The sequence below is a fragment of the Doryrhamphus excisus genome, linkage group LG7 (genome assembly GCF_037039965.1).
Source record: "Doryrhamphus excisus strain RoL-2023G ecotype Guam linkage group LG7, RoL_Dexc_Guam_v1.1, whole genome shotgun sequence".
NCBI lineage: Eukaryota > Metazoa > Chordata > Actinopteri > Syngnathiformes > Syngnathidae > Doryrhamphus > Doryrhamphus excisus.
The window spans coordinates 715,656-732,176 of NC_136363.1; the positions used below are offsets into that span (position 1 = coordinate 715,656).

A 16,521-nucleotide genomic window follows, 5' to 3' on the forward strand; every position below is an offset into this window, starting at 1 on the left:
GAGGCTTGTCTGCCAGCCGAAGTTCCCATGAGCCGTCACAATACAGTGATGATGTATGAAATAAAACCTTTGTCCTCCCACACTGGCTAATTATTTGACAGATTGGAGCTCTGTTGTGTGTGGATACTCTGTGTTGGGAAGGGGTGGGGGTTCCCTCGGTCTGCCCCCCCATCTCAATAAAGAGGCCACTTTCAAAAAACTAAAAAAAATTCCCTATCGCCTCCCTTTTTCTATTCTTTGTAAGAAGATTACATTTTTTCACCACATTTTGGAATGACAAACTGTGTTTTTTCTGGGGGGGGGACCCCGGGTGCTCAAGAGGGGTGGGGGTAAAGGGGTAGAGTGGGGTTGGCGGTGCAGGACAGCAGTCAGTGGCGCCCTAAAAAGACTTTCTCAAGCAGAAATATTTAATCTTCTCAGGGAAAATAAAAGCGGAGCGAGAAAAAAAAGCTGAGGACAAAAAGAAGCTAATCATCCACATGCCCCCTTCCCCCCCACCACTGACTCCCTCCCACCCTATAGTAATCTGTACTTAAAAAAAAAAAAACAAAAGCAAGAGAAAAAAAGATGATGTAAGATTGACGGAATAAATCTGCATGCATAATTATGAGCCGTTCCCACGTAATAAGACGACTTTTCTGCGTATGCTCCTGTTTCCTGCAGTCTAGGCGGGACGTATGACCGGGTCGTATGTACGGGGGCGCCCTACAGCACCGGCCAGTGACAAGATAATCCTCACATCCCAAGATGCAAGCGCAAACGAGGAAATGTTGAAAAGTTACACAAAATAGTAGCTTATGATGCTGCTTCATCGAAACAACTTTATTCAGCATTTCCTGTGCATTCACACATGAGCGGCCCGCAACAGATACATTGGGACAGCCACAAATACATTTGGCAATACCTGTCCACCCTTACCCTTACTTGCATGTGTGTACAGTATTTGCACTTCTGCTGAGTCGGTCCAGTGCGGGGGCCGCCCCCCCTCCCCGCCCGCCCATTGAAATGAATCTGTGGACGTTTTGTTTGCGCTAATGGCCGATGTGTCGGCTCGTATGTCTGTGTCACGCCACGGGCCAAGATGGCATCCCCAGCCAGGTCTTTGCATGCCGTAACCATGGGGTCGGAGCTGGAGAGGTGGGGCGGCTTGAAAATGAGACCCATTCTTTCATCCCTCGGCGCCCCCGCCCGCCCCCCTCCCCCGACTGGCATATGGCTGGCCATTGTCCTCGGCTGCTGAGCCAGAAGTGATGCAATTTGTTGGCATGTCCTGTCATTTCGCAAACTAGCCGTCCCATTGAGGCCTCCGGGAAACAACAGTGCACAACACGGAAGGGCGGCCAAAAGCGGCGCTAGTGCTCCGACCCGCTGCCAAGCCAGCTCCGGGGGAAGCGATACGCCGCCACGCGGAACCCAACGCTGATATTAACACATCACCATTTCACTTATGACTTGCGTGGCATCGCTACTGGTATTAAAAGCTTATTCGGGGCAAGTGTGGTATTGCCCCACCAGGCTGTACAGAAGACGCTGTGGTGGTCGTAAATATTACCCGGGGCACATTTATACAAGCCCAAACACAAAATGGTGGCGTTTGTGAGAGACTGGGATTCAGGAGCCTGAAAACGATGCTCTCATGTTGATCTCAAGATGGAAATTGTGCAGAGCAACAAGTGGCAAACGTGATAGAAGTAGGAAAAATGGTGGTTACACCAAAGCAGTGTTGGCCATTTATATCAACCATCTGGATGTCCTTTATGAACAATTGTTCCCCACTATTAGCGCGCAGGCCACATAGCTAGGAGACCCGAGTTCGATTCCACCCTCTGTGTGGAGTTTGCATGTTCTCCCCGTGTGTTTCCTCCCCCATTCCAAAAACATGCTAGGTTAATTAGCTACTCCAAATTGTTCATAGGTATGAATGTGAGTGTGAATGGTTGTTTGTCTATATGTGCCCTGGGATTGGCTGGCCACCAGTCCAGGGTGGACCCCGCCTCTTGCCTGAAGACAGCCGGGATAGGAAACCGGAGTACTCGGAGAAAAGCTACGCATGCATCTCCACACAGAGATAGCTGAGGGTGGAATCGAACTCGGGTCTCCTAGCTGTGAAGCCTCCGCGCAGCCCAGATTGCAACATATAATTAGGACTTATTTATGAAGAATAAATGCATAATTATTAATGATTATGGCAATCAATAATAATAAACATAATATAAAATGATAAAATGAATAAAACCAAATGGATACTAAATAATTAGTATTTCCCTGGTAACCTATTCCATGTGTAAAGGAGTACTTCCATGACTAATTCAATAACGCTTTGGTCATCTGTCAACTAATTCAGTAGTGTTTGATGTCACACGTGATTGTGCATGACCAATTCTGCGTAGCAACAAGTGGACACGCAAACATGACGGCGGCGGGCGCAGGAGAGCCGTGTCACTTTCACATAAATAGCTTGAGCTCCGCCGTGTTTTTAGCGTCCCAGCCAAAGTCAACGATTAGCCTCCGAAATCCTCGCCGTGATCAGATCATCCACGCCAGGCTTGACCCCCCAGAGCCGCCCCTGTTTTTAATTAACTCCACTGGGCCTGGAGGGGGCACCATCAAAGAGCAGATCCGTCCTCCCAGATCCCCGTCGTGTGCGCACTTTGCTCATAGTTGACCTCACCTTCTGTCAGGACGTCCCACGGAAACATGGTGCTCTTCTCGGCCCGTCTGGACAAAGAGGATTTGACAGTGGGGGGCGCTGCTGCGTCTGTCGGGTGTCTGATCTCCTATTTGGACCAAGAACAACATCTTTTTATTCTCAATTTATTCTCAAAGTCTGTTTCCTTTACGTATCCAATAGGATCTGATAAAACTGCAGTAAAAGTGCAATTAATCTGCAATTAATCTGGGGGCCGGTGGCTCTACTTTTTAAAACCAAAAAAACTTTATTATAATAATATAGTCAAAAGCGTAACGGAAAAAACTTGTAATCTAACAAAAAAGTAATATTACAACAAAAAATAATAATAATTTCAGTAGCATAAATGAGAAATCGTAAAAAAAAATTTTAATCTTGTTCGTCGTAAGAGAAACAAACAGAACCAATTAGGCTGGGGGAAAAGTTAGAATGTTATTCGAAAAAAAATCTAAACATTATGGGAATAAAGTCATAGTTAAAATATACAATAGAAATGTTGAAATGGCTGCACATTAAAAAAAACAGCAGTAAATATTATTATTTTACAAAAATAAAGTCAAAATATTATAAGAAAAAAATATGAGAAAAAAGCAAACTCGTAAAATTACCGTATTAATATTACTGTAGCAGAAAAAAAAACTATTCAAATAGAATAAAACACAATTTTTGTAGCATATAGTCAAAATATTCAAGGAAAAATGAAAAAGAAAATTATTTTAAGTGAGAAACTAAGTTGTAATTTGGGATATATGTTATAATGTTCATGTTATAATAATATGGGAATAAAGTCAAAATATCACAAGAACATTTACAAAGATGATTTAAGAAGAGAGTTTAAATATTTGAGGGGGGTGAAGAGTGCAACAAGTGAAGTGCCACCCATCCGTCCATCCGTCCATCCGTCCATCCAACCATCCATCATCTCTGCCACCTCACTAGGGTCGCGCTGGAGGCTATGGAGCATATCTACATGTGTTCCATCCATCCTTTTTCTATGTCGCTTGTCCTCACTAGGGTGGCAGGGGTATGCTGGAGCCTATCCCAGATGACTTTGGGCGAGAGGCGGGCGGGGTATACAACCAATGTGTTGTATGTGTACCCGGTTTGGACACCCCCGATCGACAGTACGTCCAGTACACAGCATCTATTCTCCAGCGTGTAGCATCCACTCCCACGTCTGCCACTCAATTAGGAAATGTGCCGGAGTAGTGATGATGTCACCGGAGCTAGCGGCAGTTTGCAAATCACATCCGAGGCGTAAATCATCTCGCAGATGTCGGCCTCATTCGATTAACACGGCGTCCATATGCTTCCCGTGTAGTATATCAATCAGCGCCGCCGCGCCAGGCCCGGCCTCTGCGGGGTGGCTTTTCTTGCGGCGCCCGGCCACGGCGTCACGCTAGCAGACATCCACTGTGGTGTTTTATGTGTTGCCCGGGTTTTTTTGGTTTTTTTAGCCATTTGGCCGCCATCTTTCTCCACGCGTTTATTTGCATGTTGCTGTTAAGTGACGAGGTTCACTTCAAATGCAACACGTCCCTCTCTGCATATCAAACACCCACCATGCTCACGTCGCATCGCCGCTGTTACATTTGTCCATGAACGCGGCGGAGAAATGATGCAGAAATAATTAGATATGAGGGCGCCCTCATGATTACGCCGTCATAAATGTATTCCAGCGCGTTTCAAGTTCCCTCCATTGATTCTCCCCTCTCTCCCGTCCCTCTTAATAACATTTCTTTTATGTCGCTCCCGCATATCCGTCTCATTTACATCCAGTGCCATAAATGACACCACGCAACCTTTGATGTAGGTGAATAGCCATTTTACTCTTTTTAGCCTCCTGTGTACGAGCGGCAGCGGGATGAAGGTCGGGACGGGCACTTACAGCCACCAATTTAAGACTCATCGCTTGGCCTTATCTTTCCAAAAACACTCTTTTATGAGGTGTCACGTTTGTCTGTCCAAATTTTGCGTGAGGATAAAAAAAAATGAAACTGCAACAGATCTTTTATATGTTTGAAAGTTATACAAACAGCTAAAAGAGGCAGCGAGGAGACATCTATTCCACCTATAAAAACCTCCAAAACATTCATATGAATGTCATTCATTCATTTTGGGCGGGGTACACCCTGGACTGGTGGCCAGCCAATCCCAGGGCACATATAGACAAACAACCATTCACACTCACATTCATACCTATGGGCAATTTGGAGTGGCCAATTAACCTAGCATGTTTTTGGAATGGGGGAGGAAACCGGAGTACCCGGAGAAACATGCAAACTCCACACAGAGATGGCCCAAATGTGGAATTGAACTCGGATCTTGTAGCTGTGTGGCCTGCGCGCTATGTGCGTGATGATGCAACTCCACAATAGAAGAGAGCGTTTGTGCGGTGTTAAGATGAAAAAATGGCCACAAGGTGGCAGCAGTGCATTTTATAAGAACTTGGCCTGCATCTCCATTCATCCTTTTTCTATGGGAGCGGGGTACACATATAAATATATATACATATTTAGCCAAAATATATAAACAACTATGCCACAACATAAAAAGAGTTGTTTTACATGAAAATAACAATATATTTCAAAATGTAACACCATGATCTATTTACAATTTGCAAATCTGTACCTAAACTGAGCGTGCATATGGGCATGCATTAAAGTTTTGGGCATTGGGTTTGAAAAAAACGTAATACGTCTTCAGTAGGGAATTAGTCAATTAAGAACAAGGCAAAAGGTGCGATTAATCACGATTCATTGTGATTAATTGCTAGCTGGCTTTGGGTGGGAGGTGGGATTCACCCAAGACTGGTCGCCAGCCAATCGCAGTGTCTTGCAGTGATTGCAATATTTGTAATTGACAGTAATTTAATCGTGATTAATCACAGCGTAACCACGTGATTAACTTTATGAAACTTCATAATCACTTGACAGCACTAAAAATAACAAAAATAAGCAACAGAAGAAAGTTGATTTGTATTTGTAAACATATTTGTTTTTCTTTTTCGTGTTTTTTTGCTGACTTTTTGCGGCGTCATGGCCACTTACGTAAACATACCTGTTGCGCTTCAAAACCCACCAGACTTCCTGCCATGTAGTGATGTTCCGTCGCTCCGTTTGTTGGTGCAGCCGCCATTCTCCCGTGCCGTGATGTGGCTGGTGTCTGGCCTTGAAGGGCGGCGTGCACGCCTCATTGCGTATGCAGTGTTGTCTGGCGGGTGCTTGAACATGCATTAACCTACAAAAGGTGGAAAGGTCTCATGTAAAGGCTGTGAATGCCGCTAAGAGCCCCCCCCCCCCCCTCCCCTCTCGCCCACCCCGTTTAGGAGCGTCTCCACTTCATCCTAATGCAGCTTTTAGATGATGCTAATAGATCAGCGGCCGCCATCAGACAAGGTAATGGACCTTTGTCACAGCTTGCTGAGTACGGCCTGAGGCCGACGTGCGTCGCCAACACACACACATCCGCACGCACGCCGCCCTAATTGCTAACGATTAGCCCTCTTAGCCCAAACGTGTAAATGGAAGAATAAATATGGCTCTTTAAATGTGGATTTTTACAAGTGAGCTGAGACAATCTCCACTAATCGTTATCAAACGCCACGATTTGTCGTTATTACTCTGCCACGCGTGGAAAAGCCGATAAAATAAAGCCGGGCGAGTGTGTGCTCATCCTCAGGGTTCGGGAGCCAACAGGCCAAAATGGACAAACAATGTCACAGTATTTGATATTATTGTGTGAATATATACATACATTGTTATATATTATCATTTTGGTTACACATGCAGTCTCTTTAGCATTGCTTTATTTGGGAGTCGGAAAAAGCAGATCTTACTGAGCCCACCAAATGCAAATATGCAACACTCATCTGTCCTGTGAGTGTCACTGTCAATATTGAAAAGAAATATATTATTTTGACATATACTGTATATCAGGGGTCGGCAACCTTTACTATGAAAAGAGCCATTTTACCCAATGCCCACTAAAGAAAAATAGCCTGGAGCCGCAAAACATATAGTATGTTTAAAACAACATTGGAGGGAATTTGGGGGTATCAAAGTAGTTCAGATAAGAAAAGACGAGTTGGAGTACTCTTGCTAGTTTTGGAGATAAACTTACATAAATGTATGTGTAAACTACTGTAAACGTAAAAACAAGTTCCCATGCCGCTGTTTTTAAATTATCTCGAATTTATTTTTTAGATTTGTAGGTAAGTATTACTTGTTTTCCTTCATGTACTGAACTGGATAGCAGTCAGAACTCACTCAGGATGCATTCATGGTCTCAGACAAAGTTGGATTTTTTAAAACTCATTACAAAAGACGTGCATTTTCCCCACTCGGGTGTTAAAAATATTCAAGCATCGCAAAGGGAGCCACAATAAAGAGGCTGAAGAGCCACATGCGGCTCTGGAGCCGCAGGTTGCTGACCCCTGCTGTATATGTTTATATTAGATATTTTACAATAAAAATGTATTTCACAGAGCAAATCTTTTTAGTATGTAAGGGCACAATACTATCTGCCCCAATGGCAGAAAAAAAAATCAAATATTATATACATCCCTCGCTACACAAAAAAGTGTTATACGTTTAACCTTAAATAAATGTACGGGAAACATGTTTCATTTTTCCACTCAGAGTCGTCATACCAGTTTATAAAGAAGTTCTTCTTAACGGTGTAGCATTTTTAAATGTTTAGAAGAATATTCCAGAATAACTGTGGGTATTTGAGGGAGGTCAGAGTGCAATGACTGCTTTTATAGGACTAATGGCTCAAACGAAGCAAGAACGCATTTCATTGTACTCATGTCGGGACGTCAACCGTACACACAGCATCATCTGACAAACGGGACGGCGAGTACTTTGGTGAGTATGGGGGATGTTTAAAAAAACGAATGATCAGTCCTCTATGTAAATGGCAATTAAAGGACACTAAGTGCTGCAGGCGCTGTCCTTGCGTTTCACACTTTTGATAGCAGCAGAGTGGCACGGGCCTCTCGCTCTCATTTGTCAAATTGAGGCAGGGAGCCACTCCACAGTCAATCAATTAAGTGTAATGGAAATGGTGATTGGGGTGATTAGTGCATTGGCCCAACCTACTGGGCACGTATGCTGGATACAACAGAACCACCCGACGCTACAAATCCCGCTGACAAACGACGGAGACTGTCGGCAAACTGCTGAGACGTTGCTCTGAAATGAGCGTCATTCGTTTTACTTGAGCTTAAGGAGGCGAGTCGGGTCTAATCGAAGGGGAGGAACTCGCGTGACCTTCCTGCCCCGGGGAAGGATCACACGTGAGAGATGGAGGCCACAGCGGGGGTCATACGGGGAAACGCTGCCACCTAGTGATGGCTTGCATGTAGAGACACAAAAAGGAAAGGATCTCTGCTATTTGCATGAAACGTCATCAATATTATATAATTTAATTAATGTATTGATGCCCTTTATTGCAAAGAAAATGAGATTTTGATATTGGTCCAATTTACTAACATTAGAACCACATGATTTGTTATATATTATATTTTATGTATGGGACCAAAGGGTACAAAGTAAAGGTTTTTAAAAAATTTAAATCAGTTCAAGGCCGTAAAATATCCTAAAAATATCCCAGACTGCATGTAATTGCGTGATATACTGTAAATGCAGTATTCTTACATTTATTTGGTACCATTTGGAAAAACCTTACTTAATTAATTACTTAATTTGTTTAAATAAATATAACTTAAAACTTGGATATAATCAAGACATAATTACTTTACATATTCACAGATGTTATATTTTACAGTCAAATTTACTTGACACTGGCAAATAAGTGTTACTTGGCAACATTAAATAAGGTTTAAACATAAGGTTTTTTTATGTTAAACCATCAATCAATCCATTTTCTATACAGCTTATCTTCACTGGGTTTGCGGTGGTATGCTGGAGCCTATCCCAGCTGTCCTGGGGCTAGAGGCAGGGTACACCCTGGACTGGTGGCCAGCCAATCACAGGGCACATATAGACAAACAACCATTCCCACCCACATTCATACCTATGGACAATTTGGAGTCGCTGATTTTGGAATGTGGGAGGAAAACCCGGAGAAAACCCCCACACGCACAGGGAAAACAAGTAAACTTGGGCATCTTCCCAAATTCCGGACTGTGTGGCCAACATGCTGACCACTCGTCCACCATGTGGCCTTTTCAAATAGAGTTAAAGAAAGCATAAAACAAATTGCAAATGATGGAATATTGACAGAAAAAGTATAGTCATTGCTACGATCCTTGCTCCAAAGCAGCGTGCCTGAGAGATTAGGAACAATCCGACCTACGAGCGGCCTTGGCCAATAATTTCAAATCAATAGCCTCTGATTCACTTGAGTCGAGGTAATGGCGTTGGTTCATCTGGCCGCAAACAACAGTTGATTTCATTTCCCCGTGCTGGCGACAGATCTCAGCTGTTATCTCCCGGAATCGAGTGGCAGTCGCTTAAACGAGCCAAACTCTCATTGCAGTGCTGCGTTTGAAACCACTGACCCCTCCCCTCTGGACAAAATGATAGAAACAATCTCACCAGTTGAGATTGACACTTCATTTCAAGGATCAATATTTACAATTTCCTTCTTTCGAGGAGAAGGGCTCCTGTGCTATCCACCTCCCAAATAAGCTGATCATATCTCTGCAGGCCTCGGAATGAGATTCCCTCCCAAAATGTGTGCTGCTCTTTTTACCCACACCCCCACGCCGACTCCCGCTCGGAAATCTGCCCACTGATGGCAGTAAATCTTTATCTGCTCCGGGCCGAGCGGCAACAAAGGCCAACGCAGAGAACTCCAAGAGATAGCCGGGGCTCTGATGTGCGGGGACACCGTGCAGCGAGGTCATTAATCAAAGAGGGTGACAGGCAGGTGGGACGCTGTGGACATCTTCAGCCCGGAGTCGGTCGAACGCTGGTGTTATGTGCCACAAGCATGCCCTGGGTCATTAGTTTAATCCATGTCAATTATGTTAGCATTACAGGAAGCACTGCGGCCTCACAGTAAACATACAGCATAACACATAACATCACCTCCTCTGCGTTGAAACAGTCATATTTACTATTACTATTACTATTTACTGATTTATGGAGCCACCCCACGCAGACCAAACAGTAATGAAGTAACCTGCTGGCCCCTTTCACTTGAGAACGACTGGGCTAGTAATCTATTGTTAAAGAGCTTTTAGAGTGATGGATGGAAGTGCCTGTGACCTACACACGATCAATTCATATCTAATTAACCCCTGTTATTTATGCCACTTTCAATAAGGGCTTTCCCAAGGGATGGATGAATACCTCAGCTGTCACACAGGGAAAAGAAAAATGGGAATTATTTTGATTTGTACAAGCCTGACCTCTATTGGTCAAAAGACGTCAAAACAGTTCTAACATTTTTAGCCTGTATAAAATAAAATTAAATTAAATGCACACTTAAACACAAACTGTATCACTAATTTGTAGTGCAGTTTTTTGTTGTATATGGTATTTACTATTTACCATATACTACAGCACGGATTTGAACCTCTTAGTACACACATACCTCTATAAGAATAAATAAGTTCAATTTAATAACATTATGAGGTTAGGAAGAGTTCTAGAAATACCTTAGTGCCGCTGAAACAAAGCCCACAAATCTCCGTCATCTTTGTTTACGTTTGTTCGCTTGCGGGCGCGGGCTGATGACGTTTATTGTGCCTGTGCGCATGCGTGAAGGTGAGTACGACCACATGCTTCACGAAAACAGAAATCGGGTGTTTATGATCTATTACAACATCGTATTTGGTAAAAACAAAAAATCTACTGCAACGTGTCACAATAGCAGTCACTAATCTTTGCCTTTCAACTTGATCAAAACTGAACTGTTTCGCGTCGATGTTCCTCAAAGCCACCTGTTGCTGGAGGCCTCCATATTGTGCAATTCCGTATACCAACAGCAGGGGGAGGGAAAGATCACTATTTCAATAACTCCTCTCCAAACGTGCAAAATGGAACATTTTTGCCTGAGTCCAGCTGTGATCGATTGAATGCCCTGAGAATACAATGACCTGGACGAATGACAATATTAACAGGCATTTAGTAAGGGGCAAACGTGCATCATTGTCTAAATGCTCCAAACATACTGTAGATGTCATATACATATTTGGCTTTTGTTTTGGCCTCTGCAGCCTTTTCAATTTGCTGATTTTTCCCTTTGGATCATTTCTGTGTTAGGAGTATTGTTGTTTTTTTTATTTCAGCGGTCACCCCTCTGCAGGGAGAAGAAACCCATTAGCGCAAACAAAGGCTGCAGTAGATGAGGTGACAACCGCTGGAATGTGACGACTCCCAAGTGCTGAATGAAAACAAACGTCTTGGGAAGGAATGAAAGAAAGTGAAAGGAAAGAAAGAAGTTGCATTCCGGCCATTTGTACCTCGTCTGAGCTGCCAACCAGAAAGAACAGTATACACACACACACACACACACACATTCAGCTGCATGCAGGACAGACATCATCATGTTGTATTTAAATATATAAATACAATTATAAATACTAATACGTATAATATCAATTTCTACAATATAGTATTTTCAAATGCAAATACTGTAATAACCAGTTCCAACAATTGACTTTGTATTTACATAAAGTACATAAAGTCCAGCATAAATCTAATATTTTTTAAATAATTCTTAATTAAAATTAATATTAATTAAAACGTTATTATTTGTCAGTATTGGTCAAATTTAATAACTATTATAATAATTATAATACTGAATAATATAAATAATAAAATAATAATAATAACTCTTATCTTAGTATGCAAATGTACAATACTATATCAAAATTACATCTAAAATAAAAATAATATAAAAACAAATACAATGGAAAAATATATAAGGCTATTTTTTTGTCAAACTTAACACCACAGTATTATTATTTATAAAATGATCATTTTAAAACACAGTAATAGTACCGTGTTCCTACAATGCCAGTTCTGCATGTGTGTCATATATAGTATATGATCAATAATGATAAATATTACAATAAAGATAAAGATTTATCCCATTTTATCTGCGCTGCGCTCAATCATGGTTTTGTCTCGTGTTTTTCCTGTGTTTTTTTCACGGTGCACATGAATGAGGATCAGCGATGCAAATATGGACGAGCATCAGCTTTGACGTGCAAATACTCGTGAAGCGCTGAGATGGCTCATTGGAATGCGAGGTCTTCGTGCCAGCGTGTAGTTGGCCCATACTATAAAACCCAACATGGACACTTCGGGTTGCAACAGGTCGATTGAAACGCACACAACACACACCTGGTGGTTGTTTAGCAATCAGCTGACTTTGTTGAATGCATGGATGGACTGACAAACGCACGCTTGAGCTCACGTACGGGTATATTTGGCAATAAGTCGTCTTTGGCTGGTGAGTGTGTATTACAATGAAGAATTAGTGTTGCTGGACACAGCTTGACGTGTTATCTTGAGGTTATCGTACATAATACAACACACAAGACTTCCATTTAAAAACTGCCTTCTTAAATGACACTGATGCCTACTTTTGCTTAACACCGTCGAAGGTATTTATTCAACAAATGTAGTTAGTGTTTGTGTTGAGCTGCGTCACGTTGAGAGGTCTTTCTAAAATGTGGGTTGCAGTATTTAGCAACATAATAAAGTTAAATGAGTACCGCTCGTCTTAAAATGGCTTTTTTTTTTAATGGGACTCTTGTATTGGATCTCAGTCATTTGCATTTTCTCACTAATTGTGCACTTCAAGTCCTGAAGTGGTCCAAAGTTTTGGGATGGATGCATTGACGAGCGCCACCTTTGCTAAACGACCCATTTGAGTATCAAAGGCTCCCCATTAACCCCCCCTGCTTTTGTCCCAGCAGGTCTTATATAAAGCTGGGCCTACCTGCTCGGGGTCCGCATCACTCCTGATCTTCCATCCAGCAGCATGCACACCACCCACGGCAAGGTCAGGGCTCAGCTCCCTCCGGCTGGCGACGTGTTCAGGAGGAGCACCACCTACTTGGCCAGGATCGCCGTCGTCCTGCAGGACGCGCCGGACAAAATGCTCACCTTCGCACAGGTAGATACATACCTTGTCTCTTAAGACGCATATTCTCCACATGAAAAATCCATCTGATGTCTTCATTTTTGTCTTGTAGTTGATGGACAGGCTGGGGCCGCTCATCAAGGAAGACAGGAAGTCTATCAAGAACAACGTCAGAGTGTGTTTGTCCACCAGCAAATGTTTTGTCAAGGTAAGTGGATGTACTGGTCGCATTCATGTTAGAAAAGGGCGTCCAAACCTTTTCCACTAAGGACCACGCGGCAAAAAATGAAAGGGAATATCCTGGAGTAGCGGGAAAAGTCAACTTTGCTATTTGAACTTTTTCCTCACATTTTTGCAGTTGTTTTTTAATTCTACAATTATAGATCTTTCCCCACAGTGTTTATTTGCTTAACATTTCCACAGCCTATTTATTTATTTTATTTGCTCCTATGACTAACAAAATAAATGTAATTTCAACTCTATGCCACTAAAATTATATATTTCTTTAGAATAAAAATAATTTTTATATTTTTATATTTTCACAAAAAATTTTCACAAAACTTTTTCTCTGCCTTACCCTTGAATTTAATTACTCTGATAATTTCTTTATTTCAATAATGTTTTGACCTTATTCTTTTAACTATTCAACACATTTTTTTACTTTATTCGTCGTTTTTTGTACAACAAAAATGTTTACTATTTAGCCTAGCTAAACAACATTTTTCCTTGTTATTTTCATTGACAATTCTTTCATGATGTGTTGATATTCAGACTTAACTGACTTACAACTGATTTTTACATTTTTTAATATAAAAAATTTTAATATAAAAAAAAAATCAGCAGGCCGCACTTTGGACACCCCTGCACTAATGTAACAGAAAATGTGCAAAGAGACCACTGATGGTCAGACATCTTACTTAGTTGCACCACCTAGTGGGGATGTTGGTTATTGCATTTTGTAAGGCCTCTATTATCTTTTGCTCTTGGCTGTAGAGAACCCCCAAATGTGACCAATGTCTCCCGCCCTCAGATTCCACTGTTTGGTAACTCTGTGGTCAGCAAGAGAAACTTCTGGAAACTGGACCTGAGTCAGCTCACCCATAAAATGGTGCGCCGTCACTTCAAGGACCTCCTGGACTTCTTCCCCGAGTTGACCTCCAGGGGGGAGGATGCCCAGAATGTGGGCGTCCTTCCCTCCTCCTCCAAGGCCAGCTCCTGTGACTCGGTTCAGATACGATGTGAGGTCAAGTTCAGCGGTCCGTTCTCCATCGAGTCCCTCCTGAAACGAGACAGCCCCGCTCCCAGAGCCTCGCCACGGTGCGGCATGCCCGCACTTGCCCATGAGCATCATTCAACGCCGCGGCCCCAGAAGAGGCGCCCCAGCTGGGACACAGAGGAGCTCCTCTGCATGCACTTTTCCACCGCAAGGGGCGGCACGCACCCTGCGGACAGCGCCACCGAGTTCAGCAAGAGGGTGCGGACCGACCCCGCCTTCCCCGTGTACTCCAGACTAGGGGGCGGGGCTTACTTCAGCAGCAGTTACACCCCTTACATGACCTTCACCCACGATGCTCACCGTTTTTCGTTGTGACCTTTTTAAAAAAAAAAAAAAAAAAGACGAACTTTTCTACGTTTCATGTTGTGGGACAAAGAATCCACACAGGACCTCATCAATGTGTCTCGTGCGTCAAAAAGGATTTTTGTTGAAGGCTCAGGACGAAAACGGTCCTGCATTGTTTTTATTTATTCTTGCAGGTTGAACGCCCTTCCAATGTTGTCGTGTAGCAGCTTGATATATATTTTTATTACCGACCTGCCTTCATATTCCAAATGAAACTTCAACTTTCTTCAACGTGTTTTTGTCTTTTTATCCCCTCATTCACACGTAGAGAAGTACAGGATGTTAATTATTAACTTGGTTTAATCGCGGACGTGTTGATCACATCAGCTCCTGGAGGAACATTAACTCCATCTGACCCAAGTCAACTAAAGCTAGCGTCTCACATGGCTGAGACGAGAGATACACAGTAAAAAGGAAATAGTCCACAATTTAAATACTTTAAATTAGCTGTAAGTCACAAACTACACTTTTTCAATTGTTTGCTTCTTTCGACTTTTTCCTAAGTTATTGAACACTTTTCTAAATGGTCTCAGACACCATGATTTAATTATAGTGTATGATATAACAAGGCATTAAAAGCTAAAGTCCAGAGAAAGAGCAGGAAGAAAAAAAAGCCTAGCGTATCCTGCCTCATCACTCTCATTACCTTTGGCCCAATACAAAAATCCTTTATGCTTAATACATAAATACATGATATATAGTAACTACTTGATTAATACTGTCTGTCCTCACATGACCACAATCATACTGTATTTCATTATTTCACTAAAGACAAATTACACCAACATTTTATTTAAATTTTGCTTTTTTTTAAACATCAAAAATGTTAGTTTTTTGTGATAGTCATCTCAATCCTAAAATATTTTACATTTTACATATGAATATAAAATATTAAAAGTAAATATTATAAAAACTTACTTATAAAAACTAGAACAGACGTCCACCAAGCCCTGTAGTTCCCCCTTATTGTGATTTACAGCATAAATATTCGTCCTACATTTATTTTATCCACATATGTTGATTCCTGGACCATGAAAATATACATCGCAAGGGTTTGAATGACTTAAAGAATGCTAGCAATGCTAACATGCTAATGTTTGCATGCCAATACCTAGCACAATAGTGCTGAAATGGGAGTATAATTATGCTAGCATGCTAACGTTAGCACGCAGACACAAGTATGATAGCGTGTCTGCGTGGGGTGGCTCCATAAATCAGTGTCAAGTGTCTGCTTGAGTTCATATTCATGGATATCACAAAAAAAGATAATGTTAGCATGCTAACACCAAGCATATTTTTTTGTTTGTGTCTTTCGGCTTTTTCCTGATTATAGAATCTCCACAGCTGATTTTTTTTTTAATGTCTACATATGAAAATGGCTTGAAATGCTACTATGCTAATGTTAGCATGCTGGCAATAATGTAATATAATTTTAAAAATGTGCTAAACTAATTTGGATAATGGCTTGTTTTTTATTTGTTTTTAGAATATATACATTTTACATTGCATGATTAATTTCATTTGCTAAAATGTATTATTAAAATGTGCTATGACGTGCATGCCAAAGCAACAGGTGGCGCTACAACACCCTAAAGCTGATTTGTTCCTGAATTTAGACTTTCAAATACTGCATTAAGTTCAAGAAACAGTATACATTATATGGTACAGTATATTAATATATAGCATATAGCACCAACAGAGTGGCTAAACATGACCTTTAAAGGACAAAATGCAGATAGTGTGGACATTTTATCAACTTAATGTGGCGGATGATGATGCCTGGCGGGCATTTTCAACCAACCAATCAGAAGCCTGAAGAAAGTCTGCATTTCCTGGGCCTGCAAAGGCCAACAAGGACATGGATACGGGTTCAAAAATCCCCCAAACCGACACGCAACACAACGATACACACCATCCAAGTCTGCACTCGGGCGTGTTTAACGCATTCCAAGCTATAACATCTCGTCCTGTGTGATATTCAACAAGCACAAACCGGCTCTTTGCGTGTCGTTTATGAAAAGATATACCCGATGACTCCTTTCCTCGGGCCTGACGTCAGATAGCATTCTTGCACCTGAGTGACCTCATCAAGGGGTCACGCCGCCTTTTTCACCCCCCTGATAGCGCACCAGTCCTGTCGTCA

General features: G+C 42.0%; 2 protein-coding genes across 3 annotated transcripts in view; one reads left to right on the forward strand and one right to left on the reverse strand.

Annotated features, from left to right (window-relative positions):
- LOC131101420 (sal-like protein 3) overlaps positions 1-14,730 on the reverse strand; it is a 30,940-nt gene extending 16,210 nt beyond the window's left edge. The window contains exons 1-4 of one of the 2 annotated variants that reach the window (XM_058046544.2): positions 13,856-14,730; positions 12,614-12,912; positions 5,771-5,929; positions 2,672-2,777 (exon numbers count right to left, since the gene is read on the reverse strand). The gene's annotated coding sequence lies outside the window, so the exon portion shown is untranslated. Of the gene's footprint in view, positions 1-2,671; positions 2,778-5,770; positions 5,930-10,319; positions 10,434-12,613; positions 12,913-13,855 lie in introns of those variants that run through there. The other variant, XM_078791834.1, reaches the window with a different exon arrangement.
- Positions 12,556-14,609, forward strand: LOC131101423 (forkhead box protein H1). Its single transcript, XM_058046553.2, has 3 exons — positions 12,556-12,790; positions 12,870-12,965; positions 13,788-14,609. Exons 1-3 carry the CDS (start codon positions 12,656-12,658, stop codon positions 14,346-14,348), a joined length of 792 nt encoding a protein of 263 aa, XP_057902536.2. The 5' UTR covers positions 12,556-12,655; the 3' UTR covers positions 14,349-14,609.
- Positions 14,731-16,521: the final 1,791 nt, after the last annotated feature.